Source organism: Anabas testudineus, chromosome 5 (genome assembly GCF_900324465.2).
Source record: "Anabas testudineus chromosome 5, fAnaTes1.2, whole genome shotgun sequence".
Classification (NCBI taxonomy): domain Eukaryota; kingdom Metazoa; phylum Chordata; class Actinopteri; order Anabantiformes; family Anabantidae; genus Anabas; species Anabas testudineus.
Window position 1 is genome coordinate 26229242 of NC_046614.1, and position 22711 is coordinate 26251952.

At 42.5% G+C, this 22711-nt stretch overlaps 1 protein-coding gene across 1 annotated transcript; it reads left to right on the top strand.

The window, feature by feature from the left end:
- The first annotated feature begins 1318 nt into the window (after positions 1-1318).
- Positions 1319-20968, top strand: LOC117152806 (NLR family CARD domain-containing protein 3-like). Its single transcript, XM_033325995.1, is given in 12 exon segments — positions 1319-1828; positions 3198-3327; positions 3435-3551; positions 3859-3981; positions 6666-6744; positions 6907-7135; positions 11787-11887; positions 11889-13606; positions 14836-15009; positions 15221-15394; positions 20211-20257; positions 20417-20968. Coding segments are annotated over 11 exon segments (3369 nt in total). The 5' UTR covers positions 1319-1828; positions 3198-3238; the 3' UTR covers positions 20935-20968.
- Positions 20969-22711: the final 1743 nt, after the last annotated feature.

The window sequence follows — 22711 nt, forward strand, 5'->3', positions numbered from 1 at the left end:
GGGGCAGCCTTTCTATTACAGATCAATGTGCGTCTGTCCCCATCTTTTGTAGCATTGGAGTACTGTGGGCTTAAATCTGGTTCTGCAAAAAAAAATTATATGGTTCTTTTGAATTACTACTCACAATAAGTTAAATAAATAAATGAATGAATAAATACATATGTAAATATAGAGAGTAATAAGCAGGCCTAGATAATGAATTATAATATAGGTACACGCACCATTATGTTAACCATTATGTGGCGGCTGGTTAGTGTAGTGGTAACATCACCGCCTCCCATGTGGGAGACTGGGGTTCAAATCCTAGCTATGGCTACCTCCAGTAGGGGTCCTTAGGCAAGACCTCCTCACGCTGCCCTGCCTACCCTTGTAACTTGTAATGACTTGTAAGTCGCTTTGGATAAAAGCGTCTGCTAAATGTAATGTAACCAGCACTCACTGTTTTGTTTCCACATCAACTACGTCTTCCAGTGTTCAGCTGTCAGAGAATTCACTTTAAATAAGATGTTGACATTCTCTCCCTCTATTTTTAAAACTCTGTTCTGGTCAGATTTGGTCAATCCTGGTCCTCAAGAACCACTGTTCCCTTTGTTTTCCAACTATCTGACTATTAGGTGAAGATCCGAGATGAAACTGAGTCAACCGCTTTGGTCACCTCTTGAAAGATTTGATCAGGTCCACTTGGTTATCTAGATCATAGCTCAGGTTGTCAGTGGTGGACAGAACTTTCTAATTTGCCCTGACTCTGTGGCCGTCCTCACCATCTTAACATTGAAAGATATTTTGTGTAAAATATTGCGAGTGCAGTTTTGTGGGTTGAAGGGAGATGTGGAAGTAGACAAACAGGCAGAGCAGGAAATACTGAAAGAGTCAATAGATCTGCAACAACCATTAAGTTAAAGAAGAATCCAATTAGGACATTTAAATTTAAACCACACATTTAAAATAAGATGCAAGCATCTTTCGGCTGTAGGTGGGCATCGGGTCACAGAATCAGTAACATGGTATCATGGATCATCAGAAGTATGATCAGGGAAGGCAGCAAAAAAAGGAAGGTCTTAGAAGGTCTGCATACAAGACTTTGAACCAAGAACAAAACTGGGAATTCCTGGAGGGCTGAGCAGAGATGTGTTCCAGTATCTAGAACAGACTGAAATGTGTTCCAGTATCAATGTGTTCCAGTGAAGAAGTCCTAGAACTGGAATAACAGGTAGATCAGAAGCTATGAGCCACACTCAGCAGCAGGAGGCGCTGGTTGCCAACCGCCTTTAAAAACCTAGGAGAGGAAGAAGAGTCATTTCCAGCCTTAGGTTTTCCTTTCACTTTGAGAAGTGGTCATGCTGCGGTGAAGGTGAACTCAGCGACTCAGTCAGTGTTTTCCTCTTTCTGCTGCTGTTCACACCAACTGTTACTTAGATAGTTTGTTCCAGTAGAAACAGCAGAAACGTGCCGCTCGCAGTCAGTGGATGGTGCTAGTTAATAATAACGATGAAGTGAGTTTATTAGTTGAGCTACAGCAGCTGTTTGAAACAGGAAGTGAACCGTCCTTTGTCTGGTTTTCATCACATTAACCATCAAAACTGAAATGTGTAAATAGTCTTTTGACGAGAAAGATAAGAAACGGTGCAAAGATGCTGAAAGAAAAGGACAGGGCAGAATGAAAAACAGATCACTATGTGTCTGTGTATGTAAATAACATCTAAAAACTGGACACTAGGGGAGAACGGTTGTCACATTGATTATAACTCGGTCCCTAGAGGGCGCTGTTAAAAAATGTTACCCCAGTTACCTATTGTGACATTTCTGCAGCAAGACACTTTATACTAAGGTGAGAGAACTTTTAGTTTTTTTCATGGCAAAATGGACATTTTAAGCAATGTGAAAAATTTCATCTAGTTTATAAGACAATAAGTTCATAAAAAAACTATTATTACCAGTTAAAAGCCTGAAGTGTTAGCTATATTATACATAGTTGTTTTCTATGCTACACTACAAAATGTAGCTGTAGCATAGAAAAGCTTTGATGTTAGCAAAAAAGTCCAGTTGGGGATGCTTCGTCTCCCCTACAGTGTGTTAAATGTACAGATTTGAATGTTGTGCATTCTGTTCCACTTTTAAACCCCTCACATCAGTCAAGTTTTTCCTTTTAATTTGAATCTTTTTTGACTTTTTCCTCTTCTGAATGTTAGATATAGGAACAGTGTGTTACATTTATTTACATTTATTATTTAGATTCATTAAGTGACACTTGGAGGGGCATGACTGGGAGGAACGGCCTCCCTGATCTGAACCTGAGTTGGGTTTTGTTATTGGACTTCTGTGCTAGTCACAGTTTGTCCATAACAAACATGGAGATTGATGGTGTGTCATCTGACCTCCAACCAAATGTCTTGGACACTTGAGTGAAGAGAGAGGCTGACCTTTTAATTGGATCCAGCTCACCAACTCCAGTGGTGAAGGAGAAAGCTGGACAGACTTGGCAGAGCTGAAGATGTTGAGGTTCTCTTTGGGAGTGACGAGGATGGACAGGATCAGGAATAGGTCCATCAGAGGGATAGACCATGTCAGATGTTTTGGAGATAAAGTCAGAGGCCAGATTGAGGTTTGGACATGTTCAGAGGGGAGATTGGGAACATATTGGTGAACGGATGTTGAGGTTGGAGCTGCCAGACAGGAGGTGTAGAGGAAGACTAAAGAGGAGATTTATGGATGTAAAGAGAGAAGACATGAAGTTAGTTGGTGTGAAAGAAGAGGATGCAGAGGACAGGGTTAAATGGAGGCAGATGTTCCTGGATTTAGTTAAAATAGAGTTTTACCTAAGCCGCAGTAACCCCAGAAAGGAAAAGAAGAAGAAGCTATAAGCTATAAATGTTTCTGTTTCATGAGATGCACAATTTCTTTTTCTTTTTCTTAGATGTAAGTGTAGAGAAAGTTGTAGAAGAGTTCTGTTTTTGATTGAAATTGAGAGTGAGGCAACCGAGCATGCAGAGGTGGGTAGATCACTCCACCATAATAGAACCAGCCAGTGCAGAGATATAAAGAGTGGTGTATCATGTCCTTTTTGACTGATGAAAAGTTAGACCTGCTGCTGCATTTTGGATCACCTGGAGGGATGTGATGGTGCAGCTGGTAAGACATTGCAGTAGTTGAGAGTTTTCATTGCAGATAAATGATTCCTGTTTCTGCTCCTCATGAAGGTAGAAAGTGTGTGAGCTGATGTGGATGTGAATTCAGCAGCATGGATCAGTGTGAGGACAGAGAGGAGGGAGTCTGTCCTAATAAAACCACTTTCTGTGGGGACCATGAGAGTCAGACCAAAGCTCAGAGGTGAGATCTATAACTGTCCATGACTCTTCTCCATGTCAGAGCTCGGCACCAGCAATCACAGCTCCATCATAATTTACACTCAAAGCTCTGTGTGTGTTGTGTTGAAGACCAGAGCAGCAGCAGAGACCAGCCTTTCCTGAACCTGAACTCAGCTGTGTGTCTTTAAAGAGTGGCTGGTCAAATGATCACCTCATTGACTTTAAAGAACAACAACCTGCAAACAGGTAAGATGTAAATAATACTTAAAAAAGTGATTTCTGAAGAAATTACAAAGCTGAGACACTGTTCACTTAGAAGTAGCGAAAAGTTTAATTTAGAGGTATTAAATCTAAAAGGAAAAACAAGGCAGGTGACAAGATAAAGGAAGACTGATACTAACCGATTTAAAGGTTAATGCTGAATTGCCAAATCACAATTTTAACCTCGAGAAACAAGAACACCCCAACATCTGGACTGTGATGAACTGATCCAAAATAAGAATAATTCTGGTGGTCTGTCCCGTAATACTTGTAATTCTTCTCTGTCTGTTAGGATATGTGATAAACTAGACTCTGCTGAAACTGAACCTGAATCCAGTTGTGTGTCCTTCAAAAGTGACTGGTCAAATGATCACCTCATAGATTTTACTGGACAACTACCTTCTGCAGCAAAGGGGTAAGTAATACTATATAAAACTCATAAGTTTAATCAATTAACCTTAACTCTTCACAACTGTGTGATTTCTCGGGGCCTGATAGCCAAGAATCATGGAGTCACATTTAATCCTTGACTCTCTTTTGAACAGCACATTAAAGATATCTCTAAGATTGCCTTCTCTGTCCATGGAAGATACAAAGACCCTAATTCATGCCTTTCTGTCATCCAGACTTGAGTATTGTAATGTTCTGTTTTCAGGTTTGCCCCAATCTAGCACTAAAAGTCTACAAATAGTCCAGAATGCTGCTGCTAGAATTTTAACTAAATCCCAAAAAATCTGACCATAATTCTCCAGTCTTAGCTTCCCTCCACTGGCTCCCTATCAAAGTCCAATCAGATTTTAAGGTGCTTCTGATGACATATACACTTTTAAATGTAAGAGTTTCTTCCACCTCACACCCTTTGCTCTCTGAATGCTCTCGTCTGTCCCCAGAGTTAAAAAGAAGTCGGCAGGCTGCAGGACCTTTCCTACCATGCCCCTCTACTTTGGAATAACCTGCACCTGCAGACAGTCTCAGACTCTAGAGATTTTTAAATAAAAACATAAAATGTATTTATATGCCCTAACCTTCAATTAGTGTCAGAGATTCATACCTGTCACCGGTACTTGATTGGTGGGTGGGCTTCAGTTTCAATTAACTAATAAACGCAGTATTCCAGTGTAGCCCAAACAGTCCTGCCCACTGGTTTATAGCATTTACTCTGGCAATAACTGCTTTATCTAACCCACATTGGTTGGCTGTGTGCCTCTCTCCCTTGTGCCTTTTTGTCCGTCCAGTTCCACATCAAGGGAGGAAGTTGAATGTTCCAGGTCCTATTGGGTGGTTGCACCATTAAGTTGCTGGCAATCTCCCTGATCGTGTCCTGTCTGTTGCTTGTTATTGTATATCCTCTTCTCTCTACTGTCCACTCACCCCAACTGGTCGCCCACCGTAAGCCTGGTTCTGCCGGAGGTTTCTTCTGTTAGAAGGAGTTTTTCCTCTCCTCTGTCCCCCAGTGCTTGCTCAAGAGGGATTTTTGGGTTCTCTCTATAAATTTATAAGGTTCTGATCTTATTAAGTAAAGAACCTTGAGATTATTTTGTTGTGATTTGGCGCTATATAAATAAACTTGAATTGAACTGACCTTGAATTATGTCCTTTGGGAACTTAAAACTGGTCCCTGTAGCCCCCAAAATGTGCTTGTACACTGTCATGCTGAAAAAATGAAGTGTCATGATTCCAGCCTCGTTGCTGCTGGTGTTTTCCCCCGTGCTTTTATTTTGGCATCTTCCAGTTTCCTCTCCCCAGTCTGATTACATGCACTCACCTGATTGGTTACACCTGGTTTCCCCCACAGTATAAATACCGGCCTGCTCACCTGTTTCCACTGCCAGATAGTTTGTTCTCAACTCCCGGACACTGTCCCGCATTTCCTTGGACTGTTTTGTTTGGATTTTTTGGACTCTTCTCGGACTTGCCTGACCCCCCCTGGTAATGTGAGTTCTGTTTATTCCCTGTCTTTCCCCCTGCTCACCGTGCCAGAACTGTACCTGGACCTGCACCCCTTTACCCTGGATTCCCCCTCGTTGCACCAGCCTGACCTGACCCTGCTTCCCCTCTGGTTCAGTGAGTTTTCCCTCTGTTCTGTTTTTTTTCCCTTGTTTTTCCCTTCTCTGCTCTGACTGCTTGGACCGCTTTTGTGCTTCGACCTGCATTGTCCTTCCGTTGTGGATTTTGCCTGCCGGACCTTTCTCTGAACTGCCTTATCGTGTATGACCTGGACTACCCTCGACCTCTGAGTTTAGCCTTTGTCTGGACTGCCTTGTTCTTCACCATAGACTGTTCACCCACACTGTGTTTTGGACTTTAGTTTTTGTCACGTTCAGTGACTGTCATTGTACTTCTGCAATACTCTGTTTACACTCCTGGACACTCTACACGGGTTGCCACCGTTAACCATCTCCATTGTCCTCCATTTTGTTCCATGTGCTCGCCGTTAGTCGGCCATCTTGGTTTTCTCGTCACTTCCGGTTTCAACCCAGACCACCATACTCACCCTGCCTCATCTCCTCCCATCTAGTGACTGTTTCATTCCATTCATTGGTTTGCTGTTGTTCAGCCATTTTAAATAAAGATTGACGACTCAGTTCTGTCTTGTCTGCTCTCTGGCCATGGAGTCCTTCATCCAGCACAGGGGTGGCCAACCCTGGTCCTCAAGAGCCTCAGCCCTGCTTGTTTTCCAACTATCTCTGCATTTCCTGCTTCTGATTGGCTGAACACACCTGATCCATGTAATCAGCAGAGGGTAGGGCAGAAATAGTTGGAAAACAAAGAGGCCTGAGGTTCTTGAGGACCAGGGTTGGCCACCCCTGATCCAGCACATGACACAAGTGTGTAAGTCGAGACATCCCTACAAAATCAGAAGCAGTCAGAATCTCAGGACAAATCTTATTATTTCCCAGGTCATTGTTGAGCATATCTATCTATCTCTTCTGATGACCCAAAATACAGCAATACAGCAGCACATCTAATAATAATAATAGGCTAAAAGAACATGTCACAACACAGTTGATACAGTATCTCTCCACTGGCTTCCAAACAGCCATTTGTCTCTGTGTGGACAGACGTACTGTGAGCTAATTCTTGATGATTCCTCCACAGAGTGGACCAGGAGAGCTCAGAGGTTCCCAGTGGTCAGTCTGCCCAGCACCATCCAACACAGCTTGACTCCATATTTCTGGTCTGTACATGTCCAACTTCTACTTTTCCATCTGTTGTGTTCATAATAATCTCCATGCTGCACTTTTTTAGACCAGTGGATTGTCAGTCTGTCCAACATGGATCTGATGTTTGGCTCCATGAGTTCAGTTGGATTGTGTCATTCATATAGTTTCTGTTCCAGCTGCTGGAGGAGAACATTGTCACTTTTGTGAAGAACGAGCTTAAAAAGATCCAGAAGGTTCTGAGTCCAGATTACCCAGAATTGTCAGAGATTCAGAGGGAGGATGAGGAGGTGTTGGACAGTGAGGATGAAGAGCAGAGGAGGAGCAGCAGAGAGTCATTCCTGAAGATCACCATTAACTTCTTAAGGAGAATGAACCAGGATGAGCTGGCTGACTGTCTGCAGAGCAGTAAGAGGATTTCTTTAAGGGCATAGTCACACGAAGTCAACATGAATGACCAGCTAGTACTTCAGCTAGTACACCTGTGTAAGAAGAAATAAATCTCCATACCAGGAGTTGTCATAGTCTATATTCATCATTCAATACAGGGAAGCAGAAGATCTGGAACAGTAGATAAAGTGGCAAGAAGAAATATGTGAACCTTTTGGAGTGTCATGGTTTTCTGCATTGATTTGTCATAAAAAATGAGATCTGATCTTTATCTAAGTCAAAAGTCTTAACAAATATAACTTATCTAAAATAATAACACAGAAAATCTGATCTTTTATGTCTTTATTAGGAACAACCATAAAAACCTCATAGTGACAGTGGAAATGATCTTAAAATAAAAGTCAGGTGTACATAGCTTGACAAAAGTCAGTTTGGAGGTGTGGAAAAAATTCTAAATACTTTTTGAGTTTGCCTCGGTATTTATACTGGGGGGGGGGGGGGGGGATGAATTTCCAAGTGTATCAACAAATTTTACGGGATAATGTGAGAATGTCTGTACATCAGCTGAAACTCTGTAGAAGTTGTGTAATGCTACAGGACAATGACCAAAAACACAGCAACAAATCCACAACAGAATATCTTCAGAAAAACTAAATCCATCCTTTGGAGTGGCCAAGTCAGAGCCCAGACCTCAACCCAACCTCATGCTGTGAAACGATTTGAAGAGAGCCATACAAAACTTATTAATTCCAAGGGTTCAAAAACATTTTCCGCTATATGAGGTTTTTACGATTGTCTAAATAAAGACATGAAACATCAGAATTTTTTTTTTTTATTTTACACACCTTTATATTTTTAATACTCTTGACTTAGATGAAGATCAGATCACATTTTATGACAAACTAATGCAGAAAACCATTACATTCCAAAAGGTTCACATTACTTTCAACATCACGCAGCTAAACAGCCAGCCTGGGTGGTCTCTCTCACCAACATCAAAAATCAAGCCAACGGACACTCACTGACAGACGCTCACCAGTGGTCCAACTTTGGTCAGTGGCGGTGGAAGTTGAAATAGGAAGAAAAAGCAAGGTCTGTAGTTTTCAAGGAGGAAGGGAGACAGGCTCTGAGTGGTCAGGAGGTGTTTTCAGATGACTGGACAACTACAACTAATGTGATCAGGGAGACATGTAGGGGGACAAGGAGACTAGGTGGTGGAATGAGGAATTTCAGTTGGTATACAGAGAAGGAGGAAGTGGGACACTGAGAGGACTGCAGAGAGTAGAGAGGAATACAGGGAAATGCAGCATAAGGTGAAGGTAGAGGTGTCTAAGGCCAAAGGGGATATGACGATCTGTATGATAGGTTGGACAGTAAGGAGGGAGCGGTGGATTTGTACAGGTTGGAGAGGTAAAGAGACAGAGATGAGAAGGATGTGCAGCAGGTTAAAGATAGGGATGGAAATGTATTCATAGGTGCCAGGAGTGCGATAGGAGGTTGGAAGGAGTAGATGGATAGAGAGATAGTTAGGTAGGTAGGTAGGTAGGTAGATACTTTATTCATCCCAGTGGGAAATTCACAAATTCCAGCAGTTACAACTTCAATAAAAAACACAAACAAATACAACTCACAATAAAAGTAACGTGAACACAGTTCACACTCAGTAGTAAATTTTAAAGAGATGTAATAAGGTGTAAAACAGATTGTTAAGGAGCAACCTACAGTGTTTGTAGTATAGTTCAAAGTCGGCATTGTCTTATCCCCCCACCCCCCGGACTTAAAGAGCTGTACGGCATAGTGGAGGAAAGATCTTCTGAGTCTCTGTGGAGCAGGACAGTGACCACAGTGTGTCGCTGAAGCTGCTCCTCTGACTGGAAATAATGTGCAGTGGATGAAGTGGATTATCCATAATCGCTCTGCCACAGATGTTAGACTGTCCAACTCTTGACCAGCTTATCCAGTCGTGAGGAGTCCTTCTTCTTCATGCTGCTTCCCCAACACACCATCGCATAGTAGAGGGTACTCACCACAACAGTCTGATAGAACATCTGCAACATCTTTTTGCAGATGTTGAAGGACGCCAGTCTTCTTAGGAAGTACAAGCAGCTCTGTCCTCTTCTGCAGTGTCAGTGTTAGACCTCCAGTCCAGTTTCTCATCCAGCTGCACTCCCAGGTATTTTTGTCTTTACCAACTCCACACAGTCAGCATTGATGGTCACAGTAACCTAATCACAAGTACTGAGGTCTGCTTGTCGGGTAGTCCGTAATCCATGCCACAAGATGTGGGCTCACTCCCATCCGCTGTCAGTTTGTCTCTGAGGAGTAACCTCCTGTCCAGGTGAGTGAGGAATCGGTATAGGAAGTAGATAATGGCATCCTCCACACCCACTTTCTCCTGGTACGCAAACTGTAGAGGGTCGAGTGCATGGCAGACCTGTGGCCTGATGTGGTGTAGCAGCACCCTCTCCATGGTCTTCGTTACATGTGATGTCAGGGCAACTGGCCTGAAGTCATTCAACTCTCCAGGGCATGGTCTCTTAGGGACTTGAATGACACAGGATGTTTTCCATAGACGCGGGACAGAAGGAACATGAGGGTGGAGGATGTTAGGTGCAGTCTGGTGAGGTGTAAATGAGCTGAAGTGGTCAAACCTGTTAAACAAGTTGTTCAACTGGTTTGCTCTCCCCACATCTCTTTCAATGGTTTCCCTCTGCTTTGAGCTGCATCCTGTGATCATCTTTATCTCATCCCACACCTCCTTCATGCTGTTGTTCTGCAGCTTCTGCTCCAGCTCCTTCTTGTACTGCTCCTTCGCCGCCTTGAACTAGACTTTGAGTTTCCTCTGCACAAGCTTCAGCTCCTGCTGATTACCATCCTTAAAGGCCGTCTTCTTCTGGTTTAGAAGACCCTTGATGTCATTGGTCATCCAGGGCTTATTGTTTGCGTAGCAGCGCACTATTCTTACTGGAACAAGCCTCCCTCTTGGTTTGTAGTGAGGCTGAAGCTAAACAAGGTTGTAGTCTGATTTCCCCAGTGCAGGCAGTGCGGAGGCACTACTGTATATGCATCACTGACATTAGCATACAGTAAATCAATAGTTCAGTTTCCCCTGGTGTAGGAGTCCATGTCCTGGGTGATAGCAGGTAATGTAGTGTCCAGAGTGACATGGTTAAAGTCCCCACAGATTAACACCAGCGCCTCGGGTGCTGTGTTTGTAGTTCAGCAACAGCAGAATGGATTAAATCACATGCTACCTCCACATCGGTTCAGGTACATAGCTAGTCCTCCTCCTTTCCGCTTCCTGCAGGCTTTGGTGTCTCTGTCTGCCCTGACTGTACTGAAGCGGGGTAGCTCCACGTTAGCATCCGGAATGCTCACCTCACCGGGTAAACAGGGAACCTCACCAGATCTTTGTTCTTGGGTCGAGCAGGTGATTCCTCGTATAAACGAGTCTTAGCGTTTTAAGATCCATATCCATGGGATAGAAAATCAGAAAAACAAAAGAAATACCCAAAAAAGTACACAGTACTAGCAATTAACAGCTATAACCCAAAAAAGAGCCAGGTACACACGTAGCTGCTGGATAGGCTGCCACTTGCGGCAGCGCCAAAATGGCCCTGAGTACTTTGAAGAGTTGATGAATGAGGAAGATGAAAAAGATTGAAGGGTCCACCGTTGTAGAGCAAGAAGTAGCAAAGATTAGAGTTTAGTGAGGGGGGGCATTGAAGAGGATGAAGGGCAGTTAGTCCTGATGACATACCTGTGGAGGTATGGAAATGTCTAGGAGAGGTGGCAGTAGGGTTTGTTTCACTAGATCTTGGAGAGTAAGAGGATGAACGAGGAATGGAGGAGAAGTGTACTGGTGTTCATTTTTAAGAACAAGAGAGATGTGCACAGCTGCTGCAACTACAGACGAATAAAGCTGATGAGCCATACAATAAAGCTGTGGGGAAAAAGTAGTGGAAGTTAGGCAGAGGTAAGCATTTGTGAGCAGAAATATGGTTTCATACCTAGAAGGACAGACAACAACAGGACTCCTTGGGAGTGACGAGGATGGACAGGATTGATACGAGTCCATCAGAGGAGAGATTGTGAACATATGGGTGAACGGATGCTGAGGTTGGAGCTGTCAGGCAGGAGGTGTAGAGGACCAAAGAGGAGATTTATGGATGTAGTGAGAGGACATGAAGATGCAGAGGATAGGGTTAAATGGAGGCAGATGATTAGCTGTGGTGAAACCTGAAAGGGAACGGCCCAAAGGAAAAGAATATGATGAATACTTTACCCAGGATCACCCTTTAGTGAAACCAACCTATTTCCCCAAGATCATCTGGCCAGACTATCTCCTGTTGTGTTTTCAGCACCGCACAATGTGCAGACCTGATTTTCGTGACATTGTTTGGAGTGCATATGTGAAAACAGTATCCGACAATGTAGCACAGCTTTGTTCTGAGTAATCTTTCTTGATAGGCCCTCTCTCTTTCAGATCAGAGTCGGGTACTTTTTTTGGATCTATACTGTACGTGTCTGCTTTCTTGGTGATGACTGTTTGGTGTTGATTTTTGTGTCGGTTTCTTTGTGCAGCACCTATAAACATTTGTTGGATCTTTGTGTCTCACATTGTGTTTGCTTTCATACTCTAAACAATCGTTTTTATGTGCTCATTAAGGGAATTTTGCTGGAGGTTGTCAACGTAAACTTAAATCTAATTTGAAGAAGAAGTTCCAGTGTGTGTTTGAGGGGATAGCTAAAGCAGGAAACCCAGTCACTTCTGAACCAGATCTACACAGAGCTCTACATCACAGAGGGAGGGACTGGAGAGGTCAATGATGAACACGAGGTCAGACAGATTGAAACAGCATCCAGGAAACCAGACAGACCAGAAACAACCATCAGACATGAAGACATCTTTAAAGGCTCACCTGGAAGAAAGGAACCAATCAGAACAGTGATGACAAAGGGAGTGGCTGGCATTGGGAAAACAGTCTTAACACAGAAGTTCACTCTGGACTGGGCTGAAGACAAAGCCAACCAGGACATACAGTTCACATTTCCATTGACCTTCAGAGAGCTGAATGTGTTGAAAGAGAAAAAGTTCAGCTTGGTGGAACTTGTTCATCACTTCTTTACTGAAACCAAAGAAGCAGGAATCTGCAGGTTTGAAGAGTTCCAGGTTGTGTTCATCTTTGATGGTCTGGATGAGTGTCGACTTCCTCTGGACTTCCACAACAATCCGGTCCTGACTGATGTTACAGAGTCCACCTCAGTGGATGTGCTGCTGACAAACCTGATCAGGGGGAACCTGCTTCCCTCTGCTCACCTCTGGATAACCACACGACCTGCAGCAGCCAATCAGATCCCTCCTGAGTGTGTTGACATGGTGACAGAGGTCAGAGGGTTCACTGACCCACAGAAGGAGGAGTACTTCAGGAAGAGGTTCAGAGATGAGGAGCAGGCCAGAAGAATCATCTCCCACATCAAGACATCACGAAGCCTCCACATCATGTGTCACATCCCAGTCTTCTGCTGGATCACTGCTACAGTTCTGGAGGATGTGTTGAAAACCAGAGAGGGAGGAGAGCTGCCCAAGACCCTGACTGAGATGTACATCCACTTCCTGGTGGTTCAGTCCAAAATGAAGAACATCAAGTATGATGGAGGAGCTGAGACAGATCCACACTGGAGTCCAGAGAGCAGGGAGATGATTGAGTCTCTGGGAAAACTGGCTTTTGAGCAGCTGCAGAAAGGAAACCTGATCTTCTATGAATCCGACCTGACAGAGTGTGGCATCGATATCAGAGCAGCCTCAGTGTACTCAGGAGTGTTCACACAGATCTTTAAAGAGGAGAGAGGACTGTACCAGGACAAGGTGTTCTGCTTCGTCCATCTGAGTGTTCAGGAGTTTCTGGCTGCTCTTCATGTCCATCTGACCTTCATCAACTCTGGAGTCAATCTGATGTCAGAACAAGAATCACTACCCCAAGAGTTAAAAACAGAAAAACAAACCAAAGATGAAGACAAATCTTCAGAGACAAACTTGTACCAGAGTGCGGTGAACAACGCCTTACAGAGTCCAAATGGACACTTGGATTTGTTCCTCCGCTTTCTTCTGGGTCTTTCCCTGCAGACCAATCAGACTTTCTTGCGAGGCCTCCTGACAAAGACAGGAAGTAGTTCAGAGACCAATCAAGAGACAGTCGAGTTTATCAAGAATAAAATCAGCGGGAATCTATCTGCGGAGAAAAGCATCAACCTGTTCCACTGTCTGAATGAACTGAATGATGGTTCTCTAGTGGAGGAGATCCAACAGTACCTGAGATCAGGAAGTCTCTCCACAGATCAACTGTCTCCTGCTCAGTGGTCAGCTCTGGTCTTCATCTTACTGTCATCAGAAAAAGATCTGGACGTGTTTGACCTGAAGAAATACTCTGCTTCAGAGGAGACTCTTCTGAAGCTGCTGACAGTGGTGAAAGCCTCCAACAAAGCTGTGTAAGTATTCATGTATTTGGATTTATACATATACAACTTTATTTCAAGAGATTTTTTTACTTTTTTAAAAAATAGTAAAAATTTAAATCTGTGATGCATTAATTCACTTGAACCTTTATCTGACAAAAGTACATAAAAAAAACAGTGTTTTCACTGACCACATCTGTACAGACTTATACTCTAAGACTCTTTTTGTATGTGTTTTTCTCTATATATATTATATATATCTTTCTTCTATCTAAGGTACAATACATCCAGCCGCACATATGCATTACAGTTTACACTCATATCTCTTGACTTATATTTTAATGACTGTCCAAACAGATTTTTGTACCAGATGTAATGAAATCCCTTCCAGGTGTTTTTGACATTGCCAAAAATGGGACATACATGAGGTCACAGTGAACTTGAACTTTTACTTTTGAACCTAAATCTAATGAGCTCATCCCTAACGCCAAGGGACAGTTTGTGCCAAATTTGAATATATTCCCTCAAGGAATCAATAAAACATCACATTTACAATAATTAGATGGACATAAGATGACTGTGACTTATATTGACTGTTGCTCACAAAAGTGTAAGCAATTCATCAGAGTCCGAGGTGAGTCCAACTAATTTTAAATGAATTCCTTCAAAGCATTCTTCAAATATCACATTCATAAGAATGGGTCACAAAAACTGGACGAATGTGAAGTCAGTGTGACCTTTCGCAACTAAAATCTAATCAGTTCATCATTTAGTTGATGAAGATGAACTGATAGATGACAGATAGAGAACCCAAAAATATAATGCCTCTAGCCGTGGCTGTTACCAGCACAGAGGTATAAAAACTGGAAATAAGTTGGTGTAATGGTGCATTGGTGCATACATTATGGTTGACTTGCATATGTGTGAAAATACAATTGACACAGAGGCATAAATAGGATTCTGGGGAGATAACGGCTGCATCTTCTCCCAGGAAGTCAGTGGATATTTCAGAAGTTAAATGCACGTCAGTGAAACACTGAAAATGTTTTCTTTGTACTTTTGTCAAACAAAAAGGGCACAAATCACAAATGAGTTATTAGGAAATATAAATACAAAATATAAAATTAGAAATATAATTTAGAAATAGTCCCAACTCTCCTGAAAATAAGGATTTGTTTGGATTTACTAATTATTAAATAGCAATTCTGCTATTGTTTCACCAGGAGAGAAAACTGATTTTTCCTGTTTTAATTCCTCCCCAGACTGAGTGGCTGTAACCTTTCAGTGAGAAGTTGTGAAGCTCTGTCCTCAGTTCTTAGCTCCCAGTCATCTTGTCTCAGAGAACTGGACCTGAGTAACAACAACTTGCAAGATTCAGGAGTGAGGCTGCTTTCTGCTGGACTGAAGAATCCACACTGTACATTAGAAATTCTGAGGTCAGGATTAATCCAACTTTTCAATTGGTGACTGAAGTTAAAATTTGATTTACATTACATACATACAGAGCTAACCACAAGTATGTTTTAGTCACATTCCCAAACATACCTCACATATATTTAACCTGGACCAAAACCCAGAACAAAAAACAAAGAACAAACATGCCAAGTGTTCCAAAGGTTTCCTGTGTGTTTTTTGGTCTGTCTGCAGACTGTCAGGCTGTCTGATCACAGAGGAAGGCTGTGCTACTCTAGCTTCAGCTCTGAGCTCCAACCCCTCCCATCTGAGAGAGCTGGACCTGAGCTACAATAATCCTGGAGAGTCAGGAGTGAAGCTGCTCTCTGCTGGACTGGAGGCACCACACTGGAGACTGAATACTCTCAGGTATGGAGAGGTCTACTGGAGCCACAGACAGACTTTTATTATATTATTATTTTACAGTGTATGTGTGTAGTATGTGTGCTATGTGTGTAGCCACTATGTGTGTGTGTGGTATATATAGGTGTGTGTGTGTATATAGAATTATACAGACTATATGTATATATATGTGTGTGTGTGTATATATATGTGTGTGTGTGTGTGTATATATATGTGTGTGTGTGTGTATATATATGTGTGTGTGTGTGTATATATATGTGTGTGTGTGTGTGTGTGTGTATATATGTGTGTGTGTGTGTATATGTGTGTGTGTGGTATATATATGTGTGTGTGTGTATATATGTGTGTGTGTGTGTATATATGTGTGTGTGTGTGTATATATATGTGTGTGTGTGTATATATAGTGTGTGTGGTATCTATATGTGTGTGTGTGTATATATATGTGTGTGTGTGTGTATATATATGTGTGTGTGTGTGTATATATGTGTGTGTGTGTGTATATGTATATATATGTGTGTGTGTGTGTGTATATGTATATATATGTGTGTGTGTGTGTATATGTATATATGTGTGTGTGTGTGTGTGTGTATATGTATATATATATGTGTGTGTGTGTGTGTGTGTATATGTATATATATATGTGTGTGTGTGTGTGTGTGTATATGTATATATATATGTGTGTGTGTGTGTGTATATGTATATATATATGTGTGTGTGTGTGTGTGTGTATATGTATATATATATGTGTGTGTGTGTGTGTGTGTATATGTATATATATATGTGTGTGTGTGTGTGTGTGTGTGTGTGTATATGTATATATATGTGTATGTGTGTGTATATGTATATATATATGTGTGTGTATTGAATTAATAAATTTGAGCTTTCAAGCAGTTAGATGGTAAAATTAACATCACGTCCATACTAAACACTAATCATTGGAACAATTTGACCAAGACAAATAGTTACATCAGCCTCCATTTCCAGAGAAGCAGAGCAGCGCAAACTGGTTGTCAGAAAACTGTGGACAAACTCTCCTCTTTCCACTCAACCCAACTGGTCGAGGCAAATGGCCACCCACCCTGAGCCTTGGTCTCCTGGATGTTTCCTCCATTAAAGGGAATTTGCTTCTCCACTGTCTCTTAGTGCTGCTCAGTAGTTGGTTTTGTATATATTTCGGTATACATTTATATACAGTCAATAGTATAAATGTTTTTGTCCTTCAGGAACTGCTACTTAACTATCCCCTGAAAGGTTTGGCCAAACTGTGTTTTTGTACTCCTTGATTTTATGATAAGTTGGCATCAGGCCACACATCAAAAGTCACCTCATGTTCATCCAGTTCTTGTGGAAGCAGCCCTGCAGCCCATTCAGCCCATGATTGCTGCAGCCCAGGGGAGGCAAAATGTTTTGTGGACAATCAGCAGACCTGTGTCCTGTTTGCCAGCAGTAAGGACACCTTTCCTCTGCGGATGGGCCCTCATGTGACCAAGTCCACCCTGACCACATCTGTAACATACATTGAAACTAGGCAGTCATGCCTGTAAACTATGATGTATACAGTGGCTTGTGAAAGTATTCATACCCTTTGAACTTTTCCACATTTTCTCACATTATGACCACAAACATAAATATATTTTATTGGAATGTTATGTGAAAGACCAACACAAAGTGGCATACAATTGTGAAGTAGAAAATAAAAAACTGAAAAGTGCAGTGTGCAAAAGTATTCAGCCCCCTTTTCTCTGAGTGCATCCAGTTGCCTGTAGAAGTTGCCTGATGGTTGCTGACTGATTGAATGATCTAATGACTGAATAGAATCCACCTGTGTGTAATTTTAATCTCGGTTCAAATACAGCTGTTCTGTGACAGCCTCTGTGGTTTAAGAGAATATTGGGGAGCAAACAGCATCATGAAGTCCAAGGAAGACACCAGACAGGTCGGGGATAAAGTTGTGGAAAAATTTAAAGCACGGTTAGGGTATAAAAAGATTTGAACATCTCACAGACCACTGTTCAGTCCATCATCTGCAAATGGAAAGAGTATGGCACAACTGCAAACCTACTGAGACATGGTCGTCCACCTAAACTAACAGGCTCAACAAGGAGAGCACTGATCAGAGATGCAGCCAAGAGGCCCATGGGGACTCTGGATGAACTGCAGAGATCTACAACTCAGGTGGGGGAACCTGTCCATAGGACAACTATCAGTCGTGCACTGCACAAATCTGGGCTCTATGGAAGAGTGGCAAGAAGAAAAGCCAATGTTAAAAGAAAACCACAAGAAGTCCTGTTTGCAGTTTGCCAGAAGCCATGTGAGTGACCCAGCAAACGTGTAGAAGAAGGTGCTCTGGTCCGATGAGACCAAAATTGAACTTTTTGGCCTAAATGCAAAACGCTATGTGAGGCGAAAACGTAACACTGCACATCATTCTGAACACACCATACCCACTGTCAAACATGGTGGTGGCAGCATCATCATGCTCTGGGGCTGCTTCTCTTCAGCAGGGACAGGGAAGCTGGTCAGAGTTGATAGGAAGATGGATGCAGCCAAATACAATTCAATTCAATTTTATTTGTATAGCGCCAATTTACAACAGAAGTTATCTCAAGGCACTTTACAGTGTTTAAGGTTTAAGACCTTACAGAATATAACTGTATATAGATTTATAGAGAAAACCCAACAATCCCATTTGAGCAAGCTTTGGGCAACAGTGGAGAGGAAAAACTCCCTTTAGAGGAAGAAACCTCCAGCAGAACCAGGCTCATAGTGGGCGGCCATCTGCCTCGACCGGTTGGGGTGAGTGGAAAGAGAAGAGAGAAAAGAACAGCAGGCAATAAAGACAACAACAAGCATCAAGAACATTGGGCAGATGAACTGGATTCTGGAGATGTACAGCTCCAGGCCGAGGATACCTGCAGAAAAGGACAGAGAGAGGGAGACAGAGAGGAGGAAACACAACTACAGGAGAGAGAAGACACAAAGTTAATGACATGCAATGGTGGACTTGCATTGATACAGGAGAAAGGAGAGAGGAGAGGAGCTCAGACTAAGCTATATCAGCATAACTAAGAGATGGTTCAGAGTCACCTGATCCATCTCTAACTATAAGCTTTATAAAAAAGGAAAGTTTTAAGTCTAGTCTTAAATGTAGAGAGGGTGTCTGCCTCCCGAACCTGAACTGGGAGCTGGTTCCACAGGAGAGGGGCTTGGTAGCTAAAGGCTCTGCCTCCCATTCTACATTTGGAAACTCTAGGAACCACAAGTAAACCTGCAGTCTGAGAATGTAGAGTTCTGCTTGGAAGATATGGAACTATGAGGTCTTTAAGATAAGATGGAGCCTGATTATTAAGGGATTTATAAGTTAGGAGAAGAATTTTAAATTCAATTCTGGATTTAACAGGGAGCCAATGGAGAGAAGCTAACGTTGGAGAAATATGATCTCTCTTGCTAATTCCAGTCAGAACTCTGGCTGCAGCATTTTGGATTAACTGGAGGCTCTTTAATGAGTTATTGGGACAAACTATTAATAATGAATTACAATAGTCCAGTCTGGAAGTAACAAATGCATGGACTAGTTTTTCAGCATCACTTTGGGACAGGATGCTCCTAATTTTAACTTTAATGTTTCTTAGGTGAAAAAAGGCAGTTCTAGAGATTTCTTTTATGTATGAAGTGAAGGAGATATCCTGATCAAAGATAACTCCGAGGTTTCTTACAGTATTACTTGAGGCCAGAACTAAGTCATCAATGGTGAGAATGTGTTTAGACATAGTGTCTCTGAGATTTTTAGGCCCAAACAGTATAAATACAGGGCAATCTTGGAGGAAAACCTGTTGGATGTTGGAGTCTGCTAAACACTTCTAATCTGACTCAGCTTGAATTGTTTTGCAAGGAACAATGGGTGAAGATTTCAGTCTCTAGATGTGCAAAGCTGGTGGAGACATACCCCAAAAGACTTGCAGCTGTGATTGAAGACAGTATGGACTCAGGGGGGCTGAATACTGCACACTGCACTTTTCAGTTTTTTATTTCTACTTCACAATTGTATGCCACTTTGTGTTGGTCTTTCACATAACATTCCAATAAAATATATTTGTTTGTGGTCATAAAATGTGGAAAAATGTGGAAAAGTTCAAGGGTTATGAATACTTTCACAAGCCACTGTATATGCGGCTGAATTTAGTCTGAGCCTTCCTCAGGTATGAGAGAAATAAATACAAAGTATGTCACTGGCCATCATCTGGATTAAGAAGGTCTGTGCCAGATTTTGGGGAACCAGGACAATCCTAACTCAGAGCAACTGAGGTTGTGAAGACTTCCACAACTTAGTTCTGAATGCAGAACTACAATTCACCAAATAACACCTCCACGCTGAAAACAGTCCACAGTGTTTTATTCATTGCTGCTGTCTCCTAAACACTTCTCTCACAGTCAATTGAAAGCATCAGCTTTGCAGCAGAAAATCATCCATCTGATCATTATCTGAAAAGTTACTAAATAAACATGTTAAATCAATAAAAGCAGAAAACAGCACACATTGGAAATACATAGAACAGCAACATTCAATATCTAAACTATTTTATCTAACCATCAGCTTAGTGATCATCTACTTAAAACTTGATACCAAAAATTATTGACATTGACTTTTTAGACTTTCTATGACCAAAACAACGAGCTTGTGAATTTTACAGCATGTACACACGGTCAGTAGGCCACTGAAATAAACAACTGCATCACAAAATTTGCAATATGAGAGCCATGTAATGTCCATGTGTGCATGCTGAAAGAGAATGTGCTGCTCTGACCCCCTTCCTCCTTTCAGGGTGGAGCCTGGTGGAGTCCAATGGTTGAGACCAGGTCTGAGGAAGTGTAAGTGTGTTTTTAATGAGACTGATGAAAACAAAGCAGCAACATTCAACCATCTTCAAACTGTCACATCACTCCTTCAAATCCCTGATGTCATGAGTCCTCATCAAACTGATGATAGATTAATAACTGCAGCTGGATTGTGTCTTGTTCTCTCATCAGATTTCTGTCAACTCACCATCGATCCAAACACAATATTCAGAAACCTCAAACTGTCTGACAACAACAGGAAGGTGGCACGTGTGGAGGAGGATCAGTCATATCCTGATCATCCAGACAGATTTGACCCTTGTCCTCAGCTGCTGTGTAGTAATGGTCTGACTGGTCGCTGTTACTGGGAGGTGGAGTGGAAAGGAGGGGTTTTTGTATCTGTGAGTTACAGAGGAATCAGAAGGAAAGGAGACAGCGATGACTGTATACTTGGATGGAACGATCAGTCCTGGAGACTGAGCTGCTCTGATGGTGGTTACTCTGTGTGGCACAATATGAAAGGAACGCCCATCTCGTCTTCTGTCTCTAGCAGAGCAGCAGTGTACCTGGACTGTCCTGCTGGGACTCTGTCCTTCTACAGAGTCTCCTCTGACAAACTGATCCACCTCCACACCTTCAACACCACGTTCACTGAACCTCTTTATGCTGGTTTTAGAGTGTGGTTTGGTGCCTGGTTTTCTCTGTGTTGAGATTAGCATCATTTATTTTTATTTTACCACATTTGTCATAATTTATCACAGATTACTTACGATAGTTACAGTTGCATTCAAATGATTGAATCCCCAATGCAATTTGGGTGTAGTGGAAGAAATTACAATATTTCATTGTAAAGATTGAACATTGTCAATAGCTCAACCCAGAAGCTTGTACGTTTGTACTAAGCCTGTGTGCCAGCTTGAAGGGCAGTGGGACATAGTGTCAGACATCATTTACGCAACAGAAACCCTGTAAACGTTCTGTTTCTTCAAACCTACAGCTGCTGTGTTTAGTGTTTGAAAATAAATTGTTCAAAGACCGAAGGACAGATATGGTCCTTTCTATACTACACAACACAAGGTCGAGTCAGACTACATTTATTGCATAGAGCTAGAAACTACTACTACTACCATGAGACAAATGTGGCAAGATGTTGAAAACATACCATTCTTAGTAATGTAGCAGAACGTACTGTATGTGTTAAAAGTTTATAGTGATGGAATGGAAAAGGGAATGTGTTGTTAAAGTAGTGTAGTATAGTAAAATCAACAGAGAAGACTTAATAAATAATAATAAATTGTGAAAACGTGTAGTCATGAACATGAAGTGCATGAAGTGTGCAAAAAAATATAACTTAAACCAGTCAAAGGTGAATGCTTTGGAATTAGCAGACTGTAAAAAAAAAAAGTTACCTACATTTGAAATTTGATAATTTCAACTACCTCAGCCTCCCTGGGAAAGTCTATTCCAGAGTGCTGGAGAGGAGAGTTAGGCCGCTAGTCGAACCTCGGATCCAGAAGGAAACAATGCGGTTTTCGTCTGGTCGTGGACACTGGACAGCTCCATACTCTTGCTAGGGTGCTCGAGGGTTCATGGGAGTTCGCCCATCCAGTCTACATGTGTTTTGTAGACTTGGAGAAGGCGTTTGACCGTGTCCCTCGTGGCATCCTGTGGGGGGTACTCCGGGAATACGGGATTCGGGACCCTTTGTTAAGGGCCATTCGGTCCTTGTATGACCGGAGTAGGAGCTTGGTTCGCATTGCCGGTAGTAAGTCAGACTTGTTCCCAGTGCATGTTGGACTCCGACAGGGCTGCCCTTTGTCACCGATCCTGTTCATTATTTTTATGGACAGGATTTCTAGGCGCAGCCAGGGGTCGGAGGGAATCCGGTTTGGGAATCACAGGATTTCATCTCTGCTTTTTGCAGATGATGTTGTCCTGTTGGCCTCATCAGACCGGGACCTCCAGCAGGCACTGGGGCGGTTTGCAGCCGAGTGTGAAGGGGCTGGGATGAGAATCAGCACCTCCAAGTCCGAGGCCATGGTTCTCAACCGGAAAAAGGTGGCTTGCACCCTCCAGGTTGGGGGGGAGATCCTCCCTCAAGTGGAGGAGTTTAAGTATCTTGGGGTCTTGTTCACGAGTGAGGGAAATAGGGAGCGTGAGATTGACAGACGGATTGGTGCATCGGCAGCAGTAATGCGGTCGGTGTACCGGTCCGTCGTGGTGAAAAAGGAGCTGAGCCGAAAGGCAACACTCTCGATTTACCAGTCAGTCTACGTTCCTACCCTCACCTATGGTCATGAGCTTTGGGTCATGACCGAAAGGACAAGGTCGCGGATACAAGCGGCCGAAATGAGTTTCCTCCGCAGAGTGGCTGGGCGCACCCTTAGAGATAGGGTGAGGAGCTCAGTCACCCGGGAGGAGCTCGGAGTAGAGCCGCTGCTCCTCTGCATCGAGAGGGGCCAGTTGAGGTGGCTTGGGCATCTGTTT